A 27,408-nucleotide genomic window follows, 5' to 3' on the forward strand; every position below is an offset into this window, starting at 1 on the left:
GAGACGAAATAAAAATTTTCATAGATTCATAATCTGCATTAAAATAACCATACCTCAAACTGTCAACCCCCCTTTCTCTGAACATTAGTATTCATATAAATCTCAAGAACAAAATGATCAATTTTACCTAAAGGTGCTCTAAAATCTATTTTCAAAACATCATCTGCAGATTTAGGAATATCAAGGTCTAAAATAGATGGGGCAGCATTCTTTCTTGCTCGAGTTGACATATCAATACTCTGGTACAAGTAAAGACCATCCACTCTATCTAAAAACTGCTGTTCATAAGACAGACTTGGCTGACTTTTACTATGGATACACCAATCTATGCACGGTAAGCTAAAGTCACCCAAAATAAGTAATTTGGAACAAAACTTTGCAACAACACTTCTGCAAAAAAACGTGATTTTGATTTAGATATTGTGCTACAACAGCGAGAGATAAAGCAATTTCAATTAAAATGAGATCTTAAGCCATTCACTATGATGTCCCATTGTCCCGCTAGCAGCGGAGGAAAAGTGGAAAGAAAAAAAAAAAAAAAAATGCTTCCCATACAAAAATTAGGGATTTTTCTTGTTTTTCAAGCCAATGTTTATTCCTTATTGTTCAAGAACAGGGACTGTAAGTTTCCTGTTAAGTGTTTTCAGCCCAGGTAATTCTAATGGTGTACTGTCCGTCCTTTACTAGGTTGTAGTTACCGCGGCAACCATGATAGTAAATAGTTTAGGGCTCTGTAATTTCATTTAAAAATGCTTGTTTATTTTTATCTCTGATTTGCCTTAATTTACCTTAATCTTTGCAGTAATGTCATCATCAAAAGCAATCCATTGGTCGTCTCTGTATGCATAAGATCCTGTCAAATCATCTTCACGCTCAACAGTCCATGTTCCATCTTTCATAATGCTACAAATCTAAAATAAAACAATAAAAAAAAGAAATTTAAGAGCTAAGGATTGTACCACTAGAAAAGAACACTTAAATAATTAATAGCATAAATATTAAGTCAAACATTAGCCTAACAACTTTCGAAAACGGCGCACAATTTTTTAGGAAAAGTTGGCAAACAAGGATATTCGGGCCTAGATAAACGATCTAGATAGGTCAGAAGTTTAGGTCAGAAGTATATATATATATGCAGCAGCAGGAAAGTCAGTGCAGCACCAACTCACATGAGGCCAACCGACATACATACACTCCTCCTTCATACCAATCTCTTCAAAGGTTCCTTCTTTACAGCCTCCCAAGAAGTTCCAGTTTCTCTTAAAGCCTTCCTTATGACCTCCTCTCACTCAATTCGGGGACAATTTGATTTTCGCTAGGCCCTAGACTGTTGGTCTAAGCAGAAGATCTTCAGCAACAATGTCATCCTTCATCTGTAGCAAGAATCCCAGCCATCTCAAATTTTCCCTTTATAATAGCCGTAGGAATCAGGATAGTAGATTCTGACTAAACTTCTTATGAGTGCCCAAAAGTTAGGAGTTGACATCACGATTAAGAGCAGTATGACTCTCCAACTATTCAATACTGTATCGCATTCCCAGATATATGTGATTCTTTTTTCACATCTCCTGGTCTTAATTCATCGTTACAAATATTTTACGATTTGAGTGTAATAGCTCTTAAATTTCAAAGCTCTTAAATATCATCAAGCTTTATTGGGAATGTTACTATTACTTCTGGTATAAATCAAAGAGTGGTCCTGTCACTCCATCTCTTTAGCTCCTGTTCTCATTTTGTACTTTTCCCACAAATGCTGACTTATTTCAACGGTTTAACTAATCTATCATATTTAGAGTACGCCGATGACCTTCTGTGGACCCGAAAACGGGCCCCAGTCTTTGTTCTTCCAATTTTTCTGAACCTGTCCCGGACCATTCTGGCTGATTATCAATCAGCGCAGGCCAAAAATAGCTTGGAGTATACTTTATTTACCCTCAGCAATATATCAGAGGATCTATGGCACTCGAAAATATACCTAAATATTTTGTCTCCGATAAGCTTAAAAATTGTCTAATGACTTTGGGGCTCAGAGCATCCATTTACTGGAAACAAAATATAAAACTATTTTCGGTAGCATCAATTCGTAATCCCCCTGAAAATGGGTCTAAAATTTCACTCGTCTCACTCGTCGCTTTAAACTTACATGGAACGTTTTCTGAACTAAGAAAAGCTCAATGAAGATACACAAGTTTTTTTTGTATTGATCCTTGATGCCCAAATATGGAAAACATTCTTCTATCTTGGATTGGCTCAAACTTACAGGGCATGTACACTGTGCCGAGGTAAGTCGAATGAAGACAGTTATTTGAAAAGAAAAAAATTCAAAAATTGAATTTTCAATGCACATAAAAAAAAAATCAATGTGTATTGAAAAAAAAAATGGAAAAAATGATGGTTTTATCAGTTCAAGAAGCTTGAAATGATATAGCTGATTTGGCTTCAAATAGTTTGGTGTTGCTTGATAGTGGTGGGTAGTAGCAGCAGAAGTGTCAAATTTCGAGTCATTTTGAGCCCAGGGCAGACAACTACGACACAGGTATCACGTACTCCGTAATTTAAACCCTTGCAAGATGGTTGTAAGTATGTGGTATCACGTGCGCTAATTAATGTTTTACCCTGGTCCCAAATCCCTTCTAAACCTTCAAAAACTCATAAAACCTCCATCAAGCCTAGAAAATATATTTAATGAACGGATAGGAATTTAAGTATTTTATAGTCTTTTTCCTAGTGTTTTTCCTCGAGGCTCCCTCCGATCACTCCAAAAATTTATAGCAAAATGTTGAGACAGTGTGCCAAAGATTGCGCAGTTAGAAATAGGTAATGTTATGTATTATGATCAATTGTATATACTAGGCGGGTTATCATAGTTATGTGCGTCACATATATTTCTATATTCTTCCCTAAAAAAAAAAAAAAAAAAAAAAAAAAAAAAAAAAAAAAAAAAATTAAGCAGGTCTTTTGAAATGTGAGTTAATTTATTTTCAGCTAAAATTCATAAATTCGTCATTCAAGATTTTAACTTCTGAGTGAACTCACTATCGTTAAAAATTTCCGCTTCGTTTTTCTTGTAATTCCATAACATCACGGCTCCAAAATAAAGAAATAAAAAAGTTAAGAAAGATCCTTGCTCTAAAATTTATTAATCCCATTAATCTCAATTTGTTTACACGAGTTCAATAAAATGATCAAAAAGTTCGTGGTAAAGAAATGTAAGTAAGGAGCGACCCAGCTCAATATCAACCAAAACTCTAAGAAACAAAATTTTGATATCAATAGATACATTAAAAGAATTGAATTTTTATGCTAATCTTGAATATATGATTATCGTCAAGTTTAAAATTACCCGTCAAAAGTTACGAGCCTAGGGATATCTGCCTTATTTTCGAAAAAAGGGGGAAACACTTCTAAGAAGTCGTAGAACCTTAATGAATCAGATCATCGTATCAGAGAACCTTACTGAAGTGATTACTTACTCAAGCTCCAATCTGCAAAAATGTGGAATTTTGTATTTTTTTTGCCCGACAAAAGATCACGGATGCGTTTTTATTTGTTTCGTTTTTTCTTCCCAGGGGTGATCGTCTCAACTCAGTGGTCCTAGAGTATCGCAAGAGGGCTCATTTGAGTGGAAATTGAAAGCTATAATGCACCAAAAACATTTGAGGCCAACTAGGCTTCCTCCCACGCTCTTTTTTCCCAAAGTCACCCGATCAAAATTTTGAGATAGCCATTTTGTTCCACCTATTCGAAAAATCTAACAACCATGTATTTAGGTGTAAAATGACCCCCCAAAGTCCCCAGGGGAAGGGCTGCAAGTTGTGAGCTTTGACCATTGCTTATATATATATATATATATATATATATATATATATATATATATATATATATATATATATATATATATATAAATATAAATAAGTTGTTTGTTTGTGTGTCTGTCGACCGACGTCATGTTTGTGTGTCGACTAACGTCATTATAAGGATTGAGCTGTATGTCGTCATGAAGTTGTTTGTCGGCTGACGTCATGTTTGTCGACTGATGAAATTACAGACCGGGACACCGGGACACAAATGACGACCGGGACACAGGGAATATAAATGACGACCGGGACACTCAAAGAGAAATTAGAGACTGGGACACCGGGACACAAATCACGACCGGGACACAGGGAATATAAATGACGACCGGGACACAGGGACAAAACTACAATGGGGACGCCGGGGGCACAGGGGGATATATAAATGACGACGGGGACACAGGGAATGTTCGATTAGCAATCACCATCAACAAAGCTCAAGGGCAATCATTAGAATAATGGGGTATAGATCTGAATACGGATTGTTTTTCCCATGGACAATTATATGTTGCATGTTCAAGAGTCAGTAAACCTGACATTCTATTTATATGCTCAGACAATGGGACAGCGAAGAATTTTGTATATTCGCAAGTTTTACGCAGTTAAAAACATATATATATCTATCTATATTCACAGGCGGGACACAGGGAAACAACTACAATGGCGCGTAACTAATATGGCACGTAACGACTTATACGCGCGGGGGGGCTTGGGGGGCAGGAAGCGCCCCCACCAACTAGGTGTTGGGGTGGTGCGAAGCGCCACCCCAACAGCTAGTATATATATATATACATATATATATTTATATATATATATATATATATATGTATATATATATATATATATATATATATATATATATATATATATATATATATATATATATATATATAGTATTTTTTATTGGGAAGTAGACAGCTATTTTTTTGGGGGGGATTGTGCTTGGGATGAATTTCTGTGAGGAGAATATTCCTTGGGGAGGGAAATTTCTGGAGAGTGAATATTCCAAGGGAAATGTTACACTGGGGGTTTTGACAGAATTACTACATGAAATTCTTTTTAACTGTCTTACATTATCTTTGCCAAATATTTTATGTGGAGATGTTCCGGGGGAATCATCCAGGGTTTTTTTTTCCACGTATTTTGTTTTTCTGGAAAATAGTTTTCAGGGAAGGGGATAATTCTGGAGTGGTTGAGAAACCGAATAAAGATTAAAGTTTTATTTAAATGAAAGAATGCTAAGGAGAATTTTACAGGGTGAATCGTCCACAATCAATTTTACAGGGAGGGGGATTCTCAGCGAACATGGAAGGGTCTGGAGTGAATTTGACGTGGGGGGGGGGCACACTTTACATAGATGAAATTTCAACGGCACAACATTCCGTGAGGGGAGGGCTATATTTCATAGAGGGTTAACCAGATTTACCAGCATTGTTGCGAGTCAGGCAAAATTTTCAAGGAGGAGAGGGTCAAACTCCCTAGCCCCCGCCCTCTCCCTAGATATGACCTTACCAGGGACGTATCCAGAGGGGGACGGGAGCCTCAGGCCCCTCCAAGATTTTTCTGGTGCCCTCATTCGCATTCCGTTCTTTTTTCTTTTTTACTCCTTTTTTAAGTATACTTGTTAGTTTGATCAATTATTTAAAGGTGATTTACCCAATTAACAACAAAAAGCAAAGCTTTCCTATGAATATAAAGAGCAAAGTTGGAACTTAAAACGAACAAAAATTATTTCTCTTCAGCCGGTTCAGTACATATCTGCAAAATCGGCATAAAAATCTTTAATTGATGCAAAGATTTTTCTACGAACATGGAACTTTTCCCTATTCCACGAAAATAGGAACATCTATTATAAACCTAAGATAAAACTGGTATCTTCAACATGTTTCACAAGCGTGGTAACACAGTTATAGTTTTTTGTCTATTCACAATGATATATTGAAAATTAGCCTTATAGCTAAAAGTTCAAAATGGATAAAAATAAAAAACCTGGGCACGAGCATAGAATGGATAAGAGACGAAGACTGATGACTGAAAATGCAAGGGGATCCAAGGATACTTCCTGATATTTTGGTAAGATATCCAAAAATACCCGGAAATCGAAAGGTAGGTTTTGACTAATAATAAACCCCCTCCCCCTCAAAAAATCTTTAATTTTAGTTTTGTGTCTAATTAAATAGTGAAGGGCCCAATAGGGCTTTCGTGTGAATAAATCTATCTATCTGTTTATTTTAGCTATATAGCTATTTTAGTTGAGATTAGATGAATGAAAGAATTAAAAGCAATTTAGGCCAGGAACAGATACTTGAGGTCTGAGGGGATGACCCTCCTCCTAAGACACTTCTGGCACACTCGTTCCGTTCTTTTTTCCTTTTTTAATCTTTTTTAAAATAAACTTTTTAATTTGGTGCCCACCTCGAGTCACATTGGCGCCCTTGGTTCAGCAGCCCCCTTACCCAAGATTTTTCTCTTGATCTGTTAGAGATTCAGACATGAAACCGCTCGCACGATCATTTTACGAATCATTTCGTCATAAAATTATAAGATAACCCTCGTTTTCATGAGAAATTAATCATATAATTAAACTTGCTTGCTAGATCTTCATCTTCAGATTGTGTTTTCTTTTTTTCTTTTTTTGGCAGATTTTTTTATTCTCTTTCTTAAGACCCCATCGATTTAGGGTACGGTTTTTGGAAGCCATTGATAGGGGTATGATAAGGATGGGTCACGGAAGGGGAGACGCATTATAAAGGGGGTTGGGAAATGTTTGGACATTTGAGTTTGCCAAGTGGGATTTGGGAGAGCTAATTCACATGCCCTATCTTATTCAGCTGCCTGACTGCAGTAAGATGCAGAGTAGAATACTATCTTCCTAGGACGAAGTCCTAGTGGATTGTCATCTATGTTTCCCGAACATAATGTGGAAGTTAGAAACTACCCAGATTGATAAGGTCGAAGCAGGCTGGTTAATTCACAAGCATCAATTATCTCAAGTTCTATCGTCCTTGCAAGACAACTTGGAAGACTATTGAATTTTTTTTATTGCCCTTGTCTCCCTTCCTTTCGTCATTGACTAACCCAATATTACCCCCATATTTTGTTTATTATTACCCAGAAATTATGGGGGATTAATAGATAATGACCATATCAAAAGGCACTGTAAGTATCGGTGCCAATAAGAACCTCAGCAATATGTCGAGAACAATAGGGAGATTTAATTTGAAACTTTCTCGGCTACTATTACTACTTCTGCTCTTACAATTTAAATAAATAAGAGAATGTAATTGTCTCCTGGTTGTCAAAGAGTCAAAAATTCAAGGTTGTCAAAAATTCTCTGGCAATGATAATAAATTTATTTTCCTCATTAATTCATTTTTTTATCCAACTCTAAAGAAAAAAAATAGTCTGGTCTTTCATTCAAAAAGTCTCAATAAAGCCATAGTAATTTATTCATCAAAGAATCTGCTCGTGTCTGTTGTTAATACGCATTTTACTGCTATAAGAAAATATTACATCAGCACCAACCAGATTCATTCATTCACACAAACGAACTGGTCTGAAGAAAGCGTTATCTACACGCCCCCCCTATCATTACGCTCGAATCATATTGGCAACCTTGGTCCAGTGACCCCCCAAGATTTTTCTCTAGATCCGCCCCTGGACCTTGCTTGTATGTCCCACTTCTTTTTTTTTACATTCACTCATTTTAATAACTTGAAAAATTAGATGTCGTAAACAATACCAATTTAACATGCGGTTTTCAAGTAATAGAGCTTGAAAATCCCTGTTATAATTCTAGCAAATTTAAAAAAAAATTTATCAAACCTTGAGCAAAACTTAAAAAACAAAAATTGTCATTTGTGGCATTTTTACCATAGTCTATATTTACAGATATTAAACATGCCTACTTGCGGTACAAAATCATATCAGTATATTGTTAGTATTTGACTGTGCCGCTTTTACGACTGATTCTAATTTCTTCAAAATATACCTCAACTGCGTAAAATTTTGAAACAATAATTTTCAACCATAAAGAATTGCATGTCTTCTATTAGAATTCGAAGTTCATTGGAAATGCGAAAATAAAATTGATGCTGCAGAAAAAGAATTCGGGATGAAGATAAGCTAAGTTACGGCTAGTACATATTTTTCCCCCCGGACATTTCGAAAAATTTCCATAGGTTTCGGATACTTTCAATTGATTTCACATTACTTCACCAAATACACCACCTCAGTTTAGATGACCAGCTCACTTTTCCGATTCGTTAAGATATGCTGAGCGTATAATCACAGCTCCATGGAGCTGAAATAACGTAGTCAATAGATCCACAACGAACGAGCGAAAGTGAAACTAATGAAGACCAGTTATCAATTAATACAAGGAACGTTCCGATCATTTCAAATTTCTAACTAGTCTTTCATTTACTTTTTCTTGCCGCTTAATCTATCCTATTTTTAATCAATACGAGATCTATCACAGGTTCCAAGCCCTTGGCGAATCTTTAAGAAAAAAACTTACCTGTCGGAATGTTAGTAAAGAAGGGCTACCAAGGGACTTAGACTGAGGAAGATTGTTGCTACTATTTGCTAGACGAAAATATTCGCCGAATGTTGGGATTGATGGTATTATTTTCTCCTTTGGAACTCCAAGACTTATGAGAAGGTCAAGAACTGAGTCCTGAAAAAAACAGAATCACAGCGCGTTATTATAAGTTCAATATGAGTCAATATGTTATTTTATATTATTGACTAGCTGTTAGGGTGGCGCTTCGCGCCACCCCAACACCTAGTTGGTGGGGGTGCTCCGCGCCCCCCCCAAGTTTTTTCTTTTCTTTCATAGGTATGTATTTTGGGGGTGATACCTGACACGGGGATGCCATGGATATTCTGTGGTAGCCACAACACTGTGCTGGGTAGAGAATTTAGAGTGGCGAAACCCTATATAGGCCAGTGTATTCTCCTGATTAGCCCTTATGTTGGGTGTTGCCTCTGAATTATTTGTCTATATTATTTTTTCTATTGTTTGGTAAATGACGACTTATACTTATTGACGACATGACTGCCTGTCCATGGATTATTCTTTATGGTTGATTGTGTATGGCTATGCTGTTTGACCTATGTGATTGTATGGATGAGTAGGGTTAAGGCCTCATTCAAGTGCTGGTCTATATTAATCACTAATTTAGGAAAACAGGCTTCCTTTTCTCCTTCTGTCTCTCTTTTTTTTTTTTCTTTTTTTTGTGTTTGTGCTGTTGCATTGGTGATTTCTCTTTTCATGATATATATATATATATATATATATATATATATATATATATATATATATATATATATATATATATATATATATGTATATATATATATATATATATATATATATATATATATATATATATATATATATATATATATATATATATATATATATATATATATATATATATATATATATATATATATATATATATATGTTTTTAACTACGTAAAACTTGCGAATATACAACATTCTTCGATGTCCCACTGTCTGTGCATATAAATAGATTGTCAGGTTTACGGACTCTTGAACATGCAACATAAAATTGTCCATGGGAAAAACAATGCGTATTCAGATCTATACCTCATTATTCTAATGATTTCCCTTGAGCTTTGTTGATGGTGATTGCTAATCGAACGTTTCCTGTGTCCCCGTCGTCATTTATATATCCCTCTGTGCCCCCGGCATCCCCGTTGTAGTTGTGTCCCTGTGTCCCGGTCGTCATTTATATTCCCAGTATCCCGGTCGTCATTTGTGTCCCAGTGTCCCAGTCTGTAATTTCTCTTTGAGCGTCCCGGTCGTCATTTATATTCCCTGTGTCTCAGTCGTCATTTGTGTCCCGGTGTCCCGGTCTGTAATTTATCTTTGAGTGTCTCGGTCGTCATTTATATCTCCCGGTCGTTATTTGTGTCCCAGTGTCCCAGTTTGTAATTTCTCTTTGAGTGTCCCGGTCGTCATTTATATTCCCTGTTTCCCGGTTTTTAGTCTTCTTTTTCTCCTTTATTTTTCAGTTTTTAGTTTTTTTAGTTTTTTTTTAGTTTTTTTATTAGTTTTTAGTTCTTTTTTTCTTTTTAGTTTTTTTGTAGTTTTTACCTTTTTTTAGTTTTTTAGTTTTTTTTTCTTTTTTAGTTTTTAGTTTTTTACCTTTTTTTAGTTTTCTTTTAGATTTTTAGCTTTTTTAGTTTTTTTATTATTTTCTTTTTAGCTTTTTTTGTAGTTTTTACCTTTTTTAGTTTTTTTTTCTTCTTTTGTATTAATGCTAAAGCCAAGGTTCAAACCTGGAACCTCTCGGACCTAAAACCTGGAACATAACGCTTTACCAACTCAGCTACTTCGGCTTGAATACATTCGTTTTTGAATTGGTATATGATGAAATAATTCAGACGTCATATGCAGACAGACAGACAGACACACAAACAAACAATTTATTTTTATATATATAGACTAGCTGATGGGGTGGCGTTTCGCACCACCCCAACACCTAGTTGGTGGGGGCGCTTCGCGCCCCCCCCAAGCCCCCCGCGTGCGTAAGTCGTTACGCGCCATATTAGTTACGCGTCATTGTAGTTGTGTCCCTGTGTCCCACCTGTGAACATAGATATATATATATATATATATATATATATATATATATATATATATATATATATATATATATATATATATATATATATATATATATATATATATATATATATATATATATATATATATATATATATATATATATATATATATATATATATATATATATATATATATATATATATATATATATATATATATATATATATATATATATATATATATATATATATATATATATATATATATATATATATGTTTTTAACTACGTAAAACTTGCGAATATACAACATTCTTCGCTGTCCCATTGCCTGTACATATAAATAGATTGTCAGGTTTACCGACTCTTGAACATGCAACATATAATTGTCCATGGGAAAAACAATCCGTATTGAGATCTATACCTCATTATTCTAATGATTGCCCTTGAGCTTTGTTGATGGTGATTGCTAATCAAACATTCCCTGTCTCCCCGTCGTCACTTATATATCCCCCCTGTGCCCCCCGGCGTCCATGTTGTAGTTGTGTCCCTGTGTCCCAGTCGTCGTTTATAGTCGACAAACATGACGTCAGTCGACACACAAACGTGACGTCAGTCGACACACACGTCCCAGTCGTCATTTGTGTCCCGGTGTCCCAGTCTGTAATTTCTCTTTGAGTGTCCCGGTCGTCATTTATATTCCCTGTGTCCCGGTCTGTATATACATTCGTTTTTGAATTGGTATATGATGAAATAATTTTTTTATATTTTTTCCTTTTTTTCTTTTTAGTTTTTTTTTGGGTTTTTACCTTTTTAAGGTTTTTTAGTTTTTTTCTTTTTTCTTTTTAGTTTTTTTGTAGTTTTTACCTTTTTGGTTTTTTTATTTTTATTTTTATTTTTTTTAGTTTTCTTTTTCTCTTTTATTTTTCAGTTTTTTTCCTTTTTTTAGTTTTTTTTTTCTTTTTCAGTTTTTATTTTTTTTTAGTTTTTTTAGTTTTTTTATTAGTTTTTAGTTTTTTTTCTTTTCAGTTTTTTTTTTGTAGTTTTTATATTTTTTAGTTTTTTAGTTTTTTTTTCTTTTTTAGTTTATAGTTTTTTACCTTTTTTTAGTTTTTTTTTTTAGTTTTTTAAACTTTTTTAGTTTTTTTAGGAAATAAATTTTTTGTTTTTTTTCTTTTTTCTTTTTATTTTTTTTTTTGGTTTTTACCTTTTTTTAGCTTTTTTAGTTTTTTTAGTATTTTCTTTTTAGTTTTTTTCCTTTTTTTAGTTTTTTTTCTTTTTCAGTTTTTAGTTTTTTTAGTTTTTTTATTAGTTTTTAGTTTTTTTTTCTTTTTAGTTTTTTTTTGTAGTGTTTACCTTTTTTTGTTTTTTTTTTCTTTTTTAGTTTTTAGTTTTTTACCTTTTTTTAATTTTTTTAGTTTTTTAGCTTTTTTAGTTTTTTAGTATTTTCTTTTTAGTTTTTTTGAAGTTTTTACCTTTTTAGTTTTTTTCTTTTAGTTTTTTATAGTTTTTACCTTTTTTATTTTTTTCTTCTTTTGTATTAATGCTAAAGCCAAGGTTCGAACCTGGAACCTCTCGGACCTAGAACCTGGAACATAACGCCTTACCAACTCAGCTACTTCGGCTTGAATACATTCGTTTTTGAATTGGTATATGATGAAATAATTCAGACATCATATGCGGACAGACAGACAGACACACAAACAAACAACTTATTTTTATATTAATTACTCATATTTACTGGCGGTATATTACGTGTTACGGCATAAGGATTCATATATCAATGATGACTTTAGAGAAATTTTAGGAAATTATAAAATTCAAAAGTTAATTAGTAACATCGAAATTAAACCAATGTATTGAAACCTTCATTTGCCAAAGATGCCACGATGTTGGTGACATTCTTGGTCAAGAATGTGATCAAATCACAAATTCTAGGCAAAAAAATAATATATCAGGCTATTTGGTAGCATGGAAAAACTTATAGTTTTCGTTAGTTTTATTCATTAGAAGTTAAATATCAGACAGTTCGTGGTAACGAACTGTAGTAAGGAGCGATCCGGCTCAATGGAAAACGAAACTTTAAAAAATGCGATTTTGATGCTAATAGATACATCAAAAGAATCAAATTTTTATGCTGATTCGAAATGTAGAAGTTTCATCAAATTTAGTCTTACTTATCAAAAGTTACGAGCCTCAGAAAAATTGCCTTATTTTGGAAAACAGGGGAAAACACGCCCTAAAAGCTATAGAACCTTAACGAAAATCACGCCATCGCGTTCAGCGTATCATAAGACCCTACTGTAGAATTTTTGAGCTCCTGTCTACAAAAGTGTGGAATTTCGTTTTTTTTCCAGGAGACCGATCATGGGTGCGTGTTTTTTTTCAGGGGTGATCGTATCGACCCAGTGGTCCTAGAATTTAGTAAGAGGGCTCATTCTAACGGTAAGCAAAAGTTCTAGTGCCCTTCTTAAGTGACCAAAAATACTGAAGGGCACCTAGACCCCCTCCCACGCTCATTTTTTCACAAAGTCAACGGGTCAAAATTATGAGATAGCCATTTTGTTCTGCATAGTTGAAACTATGTCTTTGGGGACGACTTACTCCCTCAAGTCCCCGGGAGAGGGGCTACAAGTTACAAACTTTGACTAGTGTTTACATATAGTAATGGTTGTTGGGAAGTGTACGGATGTTTTCAGGAGAATTGGGAATGGATGGGAGGGGGTTGAGTGGAGGCGGTTACATGGGAGGATCTTTCCATGGAGGAATTTGTCATGTTAGGAGAGAATTTCCATGAAGGGGGCGCAGGGTTTTCTAATATTATTTAAAACAAAAAACAATGAAAAGATAAATATGAAAAAGTGTTTTCAACTGAAAGTAAGGAGCAGCATTAAAACAAAACGAACGGGAATTATTACGCATATGAGGGGTTCATCTCCTCCTAAATATCTGCTCTTTACGCTAAAGTATATTTAGTAATTTCAACTATTTCTTCTACGGCCTTTGTGATTCAGGGGTCATTCTTAAAGAATTGGGGCGAAATTTAAGCTTTAGTGTAAAGAGCAAGGTATTAAAGAGGGGCCGAACCCCCTCATACACGAAATAAAAATATACGAAGATAGAGGTTCGCTACGAAAGTGAATTCGGGAGTTACGTATATTTTTTTTTAATAAAAACGTTCGTAAGAAATTAAAAGTTCTAGTTGCCTTTTTAAGTAACCAAAAGATTGAAGGCCAACTAAGCCTCCTCCCCCACTCCTTTTTCTCAAAATCGTCCGATCAAAACTAAGAAAAAGCCATTTAGCCAAAAAAATATACAAATTTCGTTCTAAGTATTCGTGTGCGGAGAGCCAAAATCAAAACATGCATTAATTCAAAACGTTCAGAAATTAAATAAGAAAAAGTTTTTCACTGTTTTAAAAAGTAGATTTGAGAGAAAGAGTCAAACTTTAGCACAAAGAGCAGGGCTTTGAGGAGGGAACAGCCCCTTTCATATATGGAGTAACTTTTCTTCGTTTTAAGTTTTAATGTCGCTCCTTACTTTCAGTTAAAAAAAACTTGTTTTTTTTATTTAATAAATAGACAGGTTCAACCATGAAAAAGTAAACAACAAAATATAAGTAGAATTAAATATTCTAAGAAAGAATTATAAGAAATAATTATAAGAATTATAAGAAAGAATTATTTATTAAATAAAAAGAAAACAAGTTTTTTTAACTGAAAGTAAGGAATGACAATAAAACTTAAAATGAACAGAAATTACTCCGTATATGAAAGGGACTGTTCTCTCCTCAACGCACCGCTCTTTACGCTAAAGTTTTTCACTGTTTTAAGAAGTAGATTTGAGCGAAAGAGTCAAACTTTAGCGCAAAGAGCAGGGCTTTGAGAAACACGCTCAAGAATTACGCTAGGCACTGTAAGACAAAAACCGGTTTCCCTGACGGTTAATCCTAATGAAATATACCCAAATGTATGATGAAAAATACAATACTTAATTAACAAACTAATGGGACAAACATCAAACATGATCTATTGTTACACTTCCAATAATGTTTTTTTAATGTGAGAGTATAAAGTCCTGCTGTGTCTATTGATGCACAGTTTTGTTTTGGGCAACAACCCCTTATCCTGGAAAAATATAATTGCCTCTTTTTCAGTCCTTGGCAAATCCCAAATCTTCATTTTTTTCCCAACTGAATACAGGCACAGGCAAACAAGTATAAAGTTTTACTGTAGTTTTGTTGTCCGTTATTTCATGAAATAAACTGTATTTTTGTTAGTATCGCAAAATAATGACTGAGCCTCGTTTTTAACGATGGTTTGTTCATAAAATTCATAGCAATTTTCGCACGGTCAATTTTTGAATAATTTACTTTTTCACTCGTTATTCACAACTAGACTCAGCCATTTTCATTAGTCTTTCTTATAAGTAAGCAAAGAAATCTATAGGTATTTTGAAACCTTTTTTTTGTTTGTTTTTTGTTGTGTTTTTTCTGTCGTGCAGACCCGGCTTTTGCGAATCTATTCCAGTTCAAAAAAGGAATAAAGGTAGTAGAAATCGTACCCATATCTTTGAATATAAATATCGCAAGATGTAGAGGATTTAGCTCGGTAAGCTAAGGACTTGGCTATCAAACAGTTCGTGGTAACGAACTGTAGTAAGGAGCGACCCGGCTCAATAGTAACCAAAACTCTAAAAAATGGAATTTTGATACCAATAGCTACATCAAAAGAATCGCATTTTAATGCTGGTTTTAAATATATAAGTTTCATCAAGTTTAGTCTTACCCATCAAAAGTTAAGAGCCTGAGAAAATTTGCGTTATTTTAGAAAATAGGGAGAAACGCCCCCTAAAAGTCATAGAATCTTAACGAAAATCACACCATCAGATTCAGCGTATCAGAGAACCCTACTGTAGAAGTTTCGAGCTCCTATCTACAAAAATGTGGAATTTTGCATTTTTTGCCAGAAGGCAGATCACGGATGCGTGTTTATTTGTTTATTTGTTTTTTTTTTTTTTTTTTTCCCAGGGGTGATCGTATCGACCCAGTTGTCCTAGAATGTTGCAAGAGGGCTCATTCTAACGGAAATGAAAAGTTCTAGTGCCCTTTTTAAGTGACCAAAAAAATTGGAGGGCACCTAGGACCCCTCCCACGCTAATTATTTTCCCAAAGTCAACGGATCAAAATTCTGAGATAGCCATTTTATTCAGCGTAGTCGAAAAACCTTATAACTATGTCTTTGGGGATGACTTACTCCCCCACAGTCTCCGTGGGAGGGGCAACAAGTTACAAACTTTGACCTGTGCTTACATATAGTAATGGTTATTGGGAAGTATACAGGCGTTTTCAGGAGGATTTTTTTGGTTTGGGGGAGGGGTTGAGAAGAGGGGGATATGCTGGGGGAACTTTCCTTCGAGAATTTGTAATGGGAGAAGAAAATTTCCATGAAGGGAGAGCAGGATTTACTAGCATTATTTAAAAAAAAAAAACAATTAAAAAATAAAAGTGAAAAAGCTTTTTCAGCTGGAAGTAAGGAACAGCAATAAAACTTAAAACAAACAGAAATTATTACCCATATGAGGGGCTCACCTCCTTCTAATACCTCGCTCTTTACGCTAAAGTATTTTCGGTAATTTCAACTACTTATTCTACGGCTTTTGTGATTCAGGGGGTCATTCTTAATGAATTGGGATAAAATTTAAGCTTTAGTGTAAAGAGCGAGGTACTGACGATGGGGTGAATCCCCTCATATATGTAATAAAAACATGAGAATACAAAAGTTCTTTACGTAAGCTAATTTATAAGTTACGTAAATCTTTTACCAATAAAAAGATTTGTAAAAAATTAAAAGTTCTAGTTGCCTTTTTAATTAACCAAAAAATCGGGGGGCAACTAGGCTTCGTCCCCCGCTCTTTTTTTCTCAAAATCATTCGATCAAAATTATGAGAAAGCCATTGAGCCAAAAAAAAAAATATGCAAATTTCGTTTTGATTATTCCTCTGCGGAGAGCCAAAATCAAAACATGCATTGATTCAAAAACGTTCAGAAATTAAATAAAAAAAACAAGTTTTTTCAACTGAAAGTAAGGAGTGACATCAAAACTTAAAACGCACAGAAATTACTTCGTATATGAAAGAGGCTGCTTCCTCATCAACGCCCCGCTCTTTACGCTAAAGTTTTTTACTGTTTTACAAAGAAGAATTGAGAGAAAGAGTCAAACTTTAGCGTAAAGAGCGGGGCGTTGATGAGGAAGCAGCCTCTTTCATATACGAAGTAATTTCTGTGCGTTTTAAGTTTTGATGTCACTCCTTACTTTCAGTTGAAAAAACTTGTTTTTTTTATTTAATTTTATATAAAGAGCACGTGCTAAAGTATGTTGGTGAGTTCAGCCCTAGCCTCAATGTAGTCCCCTGCTGCAGCATAAGCAATTTTTTCGACCTGCATCCAAAATGAAGAAAACATGCTGAAAAATTGGTCTCGAAGCTGCAGTACTATCAAACAGTTCGTATTAACGAACTATAGTAAGGAGCGACACGGCTCAATAGTAACCGAAACTAAAAATAATGGAATTTTGATACCAATAGTTACATCAAAAGAATCGCACTTTAATGCTGATTTTAAATAATTAAGTTTCATCAAGTTTGTTTTTACCCATCAAAAGTTACGAGCCTGAGAAAATTTCCATTATTTTAGAAAATAGGGCGAAACGCCCTCTAAATGTCATAAAATCTTAACGAAAATCACACCATCGTATTGAACGCATCAGGGAACTCCACTGTAACAGTTTCAAGCTTCTATCTACAAAAATGTGGATATTCGTATATTTTTTTTGCCAGAAGACCGATCACGATCTTCTTTTTCCCAGGGGTGATCGTATCGACCAAGTGGTCCTAGAATGTTTCAAGAGGACTTATTCTAACTGGAATTAAAAGTTCTAGTGACCTTTTTAAGTTACCAAAAATTGGAGGGCACCTAGGCCCTCTCACACGCTCATTTTCTCCCCAAAGCAACCGGATCAAAATTCTGAGATAGCCATTTTATTCACCATAGTCCAAAGACCTAATAACTATGTCTTTGGGGACGACTTACTCTCCCACAGTCCCCTTGGGATGGGATGCAAGTTACAAACTTTAACAAGTGTTTGCATATAGCAATGGTTATTGGGAAGTGTACAGACATTTTATGGTTTGGGGGAGGGGGGAAGAAGTCGGAGAGGGGTACCCGGGAGGATTTTTCTATGGAGGAATTTTCATGGGGGAAGAGAATTTCAATGAAGGGGTGCATGACTTTCCAGCATTATTTAAAAAAAATGAAAAGATAAATATGAAAAGTTTTTTCAATTGAAAGTAAGGAGCAGCATTAAAAATTAAAACGAACAAAAATTATTATGCATACGAGGGGTTCACCTCCTCCTAATACCTCGCTCTTTAGGCTAAAGTATTTTTGTAATTTCAACTATTTATTCTACGACCTTTGTGATTCAGGAGTCATTCTTGAGGAATTGGGACAAAATTTAAGCTTTAGTGTAAAGAGCGAGGTATCGACGAGGGGGTGAAACCCCTCATATACGAAATAAAAATATACAAATATAGAAGTTCGTTACGTAAGCTAATTCGTAAGTTACGTATATTTTTTACTAATGAAAAAGTTTGTAAAAAATTGAAAGTTCCAGTTGCCTTTTTAAGTGTTCAAAAAATTGGAAGGCAACTAGACCTCCTCCCCCACTCCTTTTTCTCTCAAAATCTTCCGATTAAAACTATTAGAAAGCCATTTAGCCAAAAAATAATAATTATTTATGTGTGGAGAGCCAAAGTAAAAAAACATGCATTAATTCAAAAACGTTCAGATATTAACTATAAAAAAAACAAGTTTTTTCACTGAAAGTAAGGAGTAATATTAAAACTTAAATTAACAGAAATTACTCCGTATATAAAAGGGGCTTTTCCTCCTCAACACCCAGCTCTTTACGTTAAAGTTTTTTACTGTTTTAAAAAGTAAAGTTAAGAGAAAGAGTCAAACTTTAGCGTAAAGAGCGGGGCGTTGAGGAGGAAAAGCCCCTTTCATATACGGAGTAATTTCTGTTCGTTTTAAGTTTTAATGTCGTTCCTTACTTTCAGTTAAAAAAAAAACTTTTTTAGCTATTTAATACCTATAAAAGAATGACATCTAAATTGAAACCATTAAAAAATGCTGTGTGTCTATTTCAGACAACCAATAGACTTAAAATTGATTCAACTCTGTTTCAATTCAACTTAATCATTTTATCAGTTCGGAGACTTCCATCGTAATCGATTATATTTACCGAAACACTTATAACCAGGGTCACGAATATACGCAATACACCTTTCTCTCTTATTTATAATTAATATGGGGTCAATTATAAGAGTAGCTACTCGAAAGCGAAAATTCGCTTTGCTTTCATATCTACTGAGCTTTTTTTCTTAATGAGTATCACAATGTGAGATTTATGCGTAATTATCTGAAATAGCCCGGAATAACAATAATTAATTGAAGAAGAATGTACGCTAAAAATAGATTGGCCTTCTGATATAGCAAGGTCACTTAATATCACTCTGAGAAAAATTAAAAGTGATGAAATGAACTGCCCCATGTTATTAAAAACTAGGAAGCAATATTAGTGTACCATGACCAAATCATTTTGCAAATATATTAAAGTAAATTACTCATTCGTAAAAATAAAAAAAAAAACAAAATAATAATTTTTTCGCTAAGTTCAGTTAGGCGTAGCATCAAAAGATGAAATTTTTACACAACGTTAGTTATAATCGTAAAGAATTTCATAGCCTTCGAATGTCTTGGTCGAAGTCTGTTAAATGTATTATTACCTAATGTGTTCCAATTCATACATAATTAAATAAATAAGTTAAACAAGGCTGGCTAATTAGTAGTAGTTCTAACTGCAAATCTTTAGATTTTGAATAAAAACGTATCTCTCCTGTCCATCTTTGCAGATACCGTTTTATATAATTAAATAAAAAAACAAGTTTTTTCAACTGAAAGTAAGGAGCGACATTAAAACTTAAAACAAACAGAAATTACTTCGCATACGAAAGGGGCTGCTTCCTCATCAACGCCCCGCTCTTTACGCTAAAGTTTGACTCTTTCTCTCAACTCTTATTTTTAAAACAGTAAAAAACTTTAGCGTAAAGAGCGGGGCGTTGATGAGGAAGCAGTCCCTTTCATATACGAAGTAATTTCTGTTCGTTTTAAGTTTTAATGTCGCTCCTTACTTTCAGTTGAAAAAACTTGTGTTTTCCCCTATTTTCTAAAATAACGCAAATTTTCTCAGGCTCGTAAATTTTGATGGCTAAACTTGATGAAACTTATATATTTAAAATCAGCATTAGAATGCGATTCTTTTGATGTAGCTATTGGTATCAAAATTCCATTTTTTAGAGTTTTGGTTTCTATTGAGCCGAGTCGCTCCTTACTACAGTTCGTTACCACGAACTGTTTGATTAGAAAGTGCCGGTAGCTTCCACCCAATTCTCAATTTGGAAACAATTTTATGACGTTATATATTGAGCAACAAAGAAGAATAGCTCTCCGATGTACCTACAGTCAGACTCAGTTCTCTTTCGATCCTCACAAGATAGTCTAGAATTTTCATATTTTTTTTCATGTCAGTCATTCAACAAACACTGCGACTAGTCAACATTCTACAATTCTTGTTTCATTTTGTGCCAGTCCTGAATGTGGTAGGTTTATATATCTCCTATTTTACATCTTTATTCTTTTTTCTAAATCATCTTCTTTTTCCCTTTTACTTGTCGTGGGAATCCCTGCATTTGAAAATTTATGTAATATTTTGTAAATGTGTTTTTCATATGTAGTATGTCTGTTCTTCCATGCTTTTTTTTAGCTGAGGTCCAAGAATAGTCGTTGGGTGTCAATAATAGAATGTGAGGCGCAGAAACACATCCACGAGAGGATTTCCGAAGAGGTTGAAACTTCCCTAGGAATTAAGAACTCATACTTAGAGCGAACGAATAACCGGTTCAACCTCCGTTGACGTGTCTAATGTCCACTTTAGACCTTGTTTTAGAGGATTTGCCACTGTATACTTGGTTATATTCAAAACTTAGAAAAACAATATGTATTTTAGCAAGTCTTGATCATCAAACGAGCATTTTTCTTCCATTACTTTTCATATTCAGGACTGTTTGTATGCTATTTACGAATACAGGTAAATGTACCAGTGGCTTGAAGAGTGGATTTTTGCCTCCAAAAATCTGTTGATATTTTATATACTGCTCATGAATTTTGCTTCTGTTTTTACAAATGTATCTAGCTTGAATAAACAATTCCTAAGGGAAAGTTTCTTACAACTAGGGATTTTGGTAAAATACTCATTTTAATACGGCCTTTGCATAAAACGTAAAAAAAAACATTTGGTTCTTTTGTGCTTTTAATTATAATATAATTCAAACTTGCCTAGATTGAAATTATTTGGTTGTAGGATATATTAGTAGAACGACAATTTGCCTGAAATCTTACACCAAGGAGCAGGGATTGACAGTAGGGAACCCCAGATCTGACAGAGGCTAAATTGATAGTCATACGAAGCAAGGGCATTAGCCTATGTAGAACAGCAAATTATCATTATGTATAGGCACAGCACATTAATTCACAGTTGACATCTAACCCAATTTATTTTGGCTATAAGCTAATTTATCACCGCTATGAGCCTTCTTCTTCCAATACCCTATTTTATCCAGATTTCACAAACTACTGTTTTGAGCTGGGCTCAAATTAAGATATAACACCATCTGTTAGCAGAGTATTGTAAATACAGTCTTATGTAACATCAGGTGTGTTCTTTTAGAAATAGACAATTTCAGTTAATCACGTCTTCTTTATGCCATCATTAATGAAGTTTATATTCCAGGTATAGTTATAATCTGTATGCCTAAATATTCTTTGATTTTGGTGGGTTTTGTATGCCAATGGCTTGCATCTACAAAGAAGTCGTCTTGTAAATAATAATGTTTTTTCATAAATCTATTCGAAAATAATAATGAACACTTCGAAGAACTTACATCATGTGTTGCTGTTCGAAGTGCAAATTAATTCTTTTGCAAGGATTGAGTTAAAGGTTAATCTTTTCAAATATGACAAGCTAATATGCTGATTAGCCAGAGTCCAAAACGTGACTTGAAAAGCTGTAAGGATTGCGAATGAAAAATATGAAGTAAATTAGAGCAAGGTCATGATCCACGTGAACCCATTGTCTGGCCACAGGATGGTCATCAACTCAAATATCTGATGAATTTATTATCAATTATGTACTATGATGATTTTAATGTTAAGACTTAGTAACATTGGTGGTTAAACACCACACATTTTTTGTGGTTTAGACCCGTGTAGTAAAAAAAGTAATTTAGTTTATGGCATAAAATATATTTGACTCGCATGGTGCTATCTTTTATATGTTGCCACGTATCTTTAAATAGTATATTATCTTGTCAATAACAAGTAATAATAGAATTAAAGAAACAATAGTTTTTTTCAAATACAGAAATAATCCATTCATCCGAAGTTTTATTACAGATTTTGTACTTTTGCATCTAATATCAATTAATAATAACGAATCTATTCCTGACAAATGCCGCGTGTAAAATAGTACGAAATTCTTCATTTCCCTCGGGATCATCGCTGTCAATCATTGTACTGTCCGCTATATATTACAAAATATTGTTACTTATTACTAAAAAAATTTAATCGGCACAGTATTTATTGGCTCAAAGGTCAAATATTTAAGATATGGGTTTCCATATTTTTTTAGTATCAATTGTGAGATTTACTATTTCCTTTACCATAAACTGTTTCCACCGGAAGTCTCATAGTGCAGGCGTATAGATAGATACTTTATTAGTGACTGAATCGGATTCCCTGTATTTCACATCTACAACTACAAAAAAAAAATGTAAATTGGCACTATAAAGAAATGAAAAATAAACAGAAAAAAAATTAAGAACATCTACGGAAAAACGACCACGAACTAAATAATAAGCATATCACTTAAGAAATCAACTATGAAAAATTGATCAAATGTTTGGCCCTATCAATGTACGAGAGTATCCTAAGTAATATTTTGCAATGAATATATTACAGTAAACCATAACTATTTTGGAACGCCAAGTCTTCCATTAATTCTTTTGGGTAATATATGTGTTGCGTTATTTGACTTAATTATACACGGTTGAAACAGACTTGAAATACTTTAATTCTAACACTTAAGCACTACTCAGAGATAGGTTGCAGAGCAGCCTAATTAGAGATCCATAAGCTTTCACTGCAATATCATTTTAGTCAATTCACGAAAATTAGGTGATTACGTTAAGGTGAGTCAAAGGTATGAAATTCTTGCTCCCCTCCTTGGACTCCCGTCCCTCCCTCTTTTATTCCCCAATACTGACTGAAACTTTCAGCTCCAACCCCTGGCTGGACAGGATATATTCTATATATGGTACTTAGAAGATTTAGACCCACTTAATCCCTTCAGATTTATCTCTAATTTCTCACCCCAAGTCATAGCTAAATGTTCACATGTCTCCTCCATCATTAATATCTTATGTTTGAAATCGAATCCCAAAGCCTAGCAAATTACATGAAATTTATGGTGCGAATAGTGTGTTTTGATCTACGCAGGTTTGTTCCAGAATTTAGCATCAGGAAGTTTTGGGAATCTTGGCCTGCGAGTGAACCGTAAGAGCCCCGAGCTAATCGGAAAACCAAGATCAAAATAGTAACCTTTTCTGCTAGAACCTATCTGTGAACAATACCCTACTTTACACAATTTAGGGCCATTGCTCTGAGGCTATGAGGGGATGTTTACCTTGGAAAAATACGTATTTCATAGTTTGGAACAAAATGACAATCTCAAAATAATGACCAAAAATCTAGAGTTATTTTGAAGCGGGTAGCAAAAAGAGCACGAGAGCGAGGCTCTCAAATTCCTTTTAAGCATTTAAAATTCAGTATAAATTGCAATCTCAAATCGAATGGGTCTCCTCCTAAGTTTCTAGCAAAAGTTCCTTCATTAAGGAGTATTGGAGTGATGAACAAAACTCATAAATCACACACACATGGCTCTTTACTTATATAGTGAAATAACGCTGCCTAAGTAAAGAACCGAAGTATAACTTAACCTCAGGAAGCCGACTAAGGGATGGTTAGTTCTTGATCAGAAGATCAGCAGCCCAAAAGTGAGAGCAAATTAGATTTCTAGAAGTGACTGCGCAATTAAAGAATAGTTTATGTCCCTTATAATTTAGCTCTCTGAAGGATATATAATGTTAAAAAAAAGATCCAATAAATATCCAAGAATAGGCAATGGATGAATTTACTGCAAAAGGTATGACATTGAATCCTTCAAAGCTAACAATTTCAAGAATAAGATTCCTTATTACTGCCGAACAAAATCACTTTCCCTAGTGTTTTTTACGTGTTGCTAATAACGCTTACGTGTTTCTAATAACGGTATCCATAACTGCCAAACAAAATCGATTTTCCCTAGTATGTTTTCTCTTCTTTAACCTAACCTCCAGCCACCTGTTCTGTGTCAATTGAAATCCCGATTTTATCCCGTAACGTATCTTTCGCCACGATCAGTTTTGGATCTTTTGCCCATAGACTTGCATTGTATTTTCTTTTCTTGGAGTTGAGATGGTTATGAAAATAACTGACAGAGGAGCAAATATTGTTTCTATTTAAGATTATACAAAAAAAAAGTTTTGTTTTAGCTGAAAGTAAGGAGTAACATTAAAACTTAGAACGAACAGAAATTATTCCGTACATAAAGGGGACTTTCCCCTCATCAACCCCCCACTCTTTACACAAAAGATTCTCTATTTGTCACAATTCTACTTTTTAAAGTAATAAAAACTTTATTATAAACAGTGGCGCGTTGAGGAGGGGACAGTCCCTTTTATCCACGAAATTATTTCTGTTCGTCTTAATTTTGAATGTCGTTCCTTACTTTCAGTTGATAAGAATTGCTTTTTTATTTAATTTCTGAACGTTTTTCAACTAATACTGGCTCGAATATGGCTCACCGTACATAAACAATCAAAACAAAATTTGCATATTAAGTTTGGCAAAGTTTCCTCCTGCTTAAAAATTCCTCTGGAAAGTTCACCTCCAGAAACTACCTTCCCAATATGAAAATCTCACCTTATAAAACCACAGCTATGTGAAGTTCTTTCCACATAAAATACCCCCCTTCAAGGAAAATTCCCCCAGACAGTTGAATCCTAGCTGAAAATCAACCCCTGGAAAGTTTCTTGCGGATAATTCAAGCTGAAAAGTTTCTTAGTCCACATTTATTTGAAAACAAATTTAATTTCTGATTGTTTTAAAAATGATACTGGAAATCCCCCCCGAGGAAAATTCTTCTCACAAATACCCCCACCTCCTAGTAGAACAGTGCTCCCGTAGAAAATTCCCTCTGGAGAATTAATCTCTCATGGAGAAAAACCAAGATCAAAATAGTAAACTTTTCTGCTAGAACCTATCTATGAACAATACCCTACTTGTTTGCACAATTTAGGGCCATTGCTCTGAGGCTATGACTGGGTGTTTACCCTGGAAAAATACGTATTCAATATTTTGGAACAAAATGATAATCTCAAAATAATGACTAAAAATCTAGGGTTATTTTGAAGCGGGTAGCAAAAAGAACACAAGAGCGAGGCTCTCAAATTCCTTTTAAGCATTTAAAATTCACTGTAAATTTTAATCTCAAATCGAATGAGTCTCCCCCTAAGTTTCTAGCAAAAGTCCCTTCATTAAGGAGTGTTGGAGTGATGGACAAAACTCATAAATCTCACACATATGGTTCTTTACTTATATAGTGAAATAGCACTGCCCAAGTAAAGAACCAAAGCATAACTTAACCTCAAGAGGCCGATTAAGGGATAGTTAGTTCTTGATCAGAAGACCAATAGCCCAAAAGTGAGAGAAAATTAGATTCCTTGAAGGGACTGTTTAATTAAAGAATAGTTTTTGTCCCTTATAATTTAGCTCTCTGAAGGATATGTAATAATAAGAAAAAGGTAAAAAAAATGGAGAAAAACAGCACAATAAGATACTCTAGACAATTCCAGGCCGGTAAATATTTTCCTGGACAATTCCCCTTAATATCTCCACATGTAAAACTGAGTCGGCAAAGAGAAAGTAAGACAAACAAAAAGAATCTTATATAGGAATCTGGGCAAATTCCCCTAGTGTATAACTGCCCTTGAAAGGTTTACCTCCAAGGAATTCCCCTTCCCATGGACAATTATCTTCATAGAAAATTCCCCCAGCAGAAGGTTCTCCTCCTTCCCCAGAGAATGTCTGTATATTTCCAATTAGAAATGCTATACGTAAACAATGGGCAAATTTTCTGACTTAAAAACTTTTCCCCAGGGATTGTGGAGGGTTATGTTATTCTCAAAGACATAGTTACTGGGCTTTTCAACTATGTTGAATAAAATGGATATCTCAGAATTTTGATCGGATGACTTTTGAGAAAAAAGGTGGATGGTAGGGGGTTCAGTTGCCCTCCAATCTGTTTAGTCACTTAAAAAGGACACTAGGACTTTTTATTTAGGTTTGAATAAGCCCTTTCTCGATGTTTTAGGACTACTTGTTCGATGCGATCTCCCCTGGGAAAAAAAGCAAAAAAAAAAAAAAATAAGATTCCACAGTTTTGCAGGTAGAAATTTGAAACTTCTACATCAAGGTTCCTGGATACGCTGAATCTGATGGTTTGATTTTCAACAAGATTCCTTGACTTTTAAAGGGTGTTTTTCCACATTTAAAAATCACGCAAATTTCCTTAGGCTCGCAGCTTTTGATATGTAACACTAAACTTAATGAATCTATTATATTTGGAATCAATATAATTAACCGATTCTTTTGATATATCTATTGATATTAAAATCCCGTTTTAGAGTTTCGGTTACTATTGAGCCACATCGCTGCTTACTTACAGTTCGTTACCATAAACTGTTTGATGTTAAAGAGAATAAGAAGACAAATGAACTTCTTAATAGTAATAGACATTCAAAAAAAAGTTGGACAATGCAGGATAGTTCTTAGAAATTGTTAATATCCACAGCAATGAGGGTCCACGGGAAAAGCAGTAAGCTTAAAGCTTAATCAGGATGTAAAATCAGGATGCAATTAAGCTTAAATCAGGAAGTAAAACAGTTTTTAACTGAAAAAAAAAACAGTTTGCACAGTCTTATTAAATGCTTTCGGCCGCTGTAATATTTGGGAAATTTGCTGAGAAATCACTGGCTTATATAATATTTTGTATTAATGCAAGCACTTACAGTATTCTGAATATCTCCACTTCCCATAAGACGACTATGATGATAAGTTGTATTCATTGAAAGCTCATCTGCGGTAGTGATATTGTGGGTAGCTGGGACAAAAAGATCTACTGACCTGAAAATAAAAGAGAAATAACTTAATTAGTAGTCCCATTATTATCAATACAAATCCATCACATTTAAATTTTCTTATTTCTTTGATTTTTTTTTATAAATTAACAAATGAATGAATTTATAGAATATCAATTTGACGTTGCCAGTAAGTGCTGAATTATTATTAAAACGTACCAGGGCAAAACATATAGATCATTTTGTTTTCGCTTTGTTTTGAAATTTTTCGCTTGCACGTTTCTCTTTGCTTTCATTAATACATTCGTTGGCCTCAATTATCGTCAGTATACAAAAAACAGCGAGCTTGCTGTTAAAAGCTGATGGGGCTTAAGAACTCATCACTACTTTCACTGCCACAAAAATCACTATTCAGGTTTTGCCTTCTTTTATTGCATCAAAATTTAATATAGTAACAATGGGCTGAAAAAGCAAGCCAGTGGACTTGGAAAGCACATCATAAAAACAATAATAGGTCAATAATAAATCAAAATAATTATTAT

At 34.2% G+C, this 27,408-nt stretch overlaps 1 protein-coding gene across 1 annotated transcript in view; it reads right to left on the reverse strand.

The window, feature by feature from the left end:
- The window catches only part of LOC136031786 (uncharacterized), a 42,930-nt gene that overhangs the window by 14,217 nt on the left and 1,305 nt on the right, over window positions 1-27,408 (reverse strand). Inside the window, exons 2-4 of the mRNA XM_065711567.1 lie at window positions 26,798-26,912; window positions 8,374-8,532; window positions 789-911 (exon numbers count right to left, since the gene is read on the reverse strand). Of these exons, the coding sequence (XP_065567639.1) occupies window positions 789-911; window positions 8,374-8,532; window positions 26,798-26,912 (397 nt within the window). The remainder of the gene's footprint in view (window positions 1-788; window positions 912-8,373; window positions 8,533-26,797; window positions 26,913-27,408) is intronic.

Source organism: Artemia franciscana, chromosome 1 (assembly GCF_032884065.1).
Source record: "Artemia franciscana chromosome 1, ASM3288406v1, whole genome shotgun sequence".
In the NCBI taxonomy this organism is placed as follows: Eukaryota; Metazoa; Arthropoda; class Branchiopoda; order Anostraca; family Artemiidae; genus Artemia; species Artemia franciscana.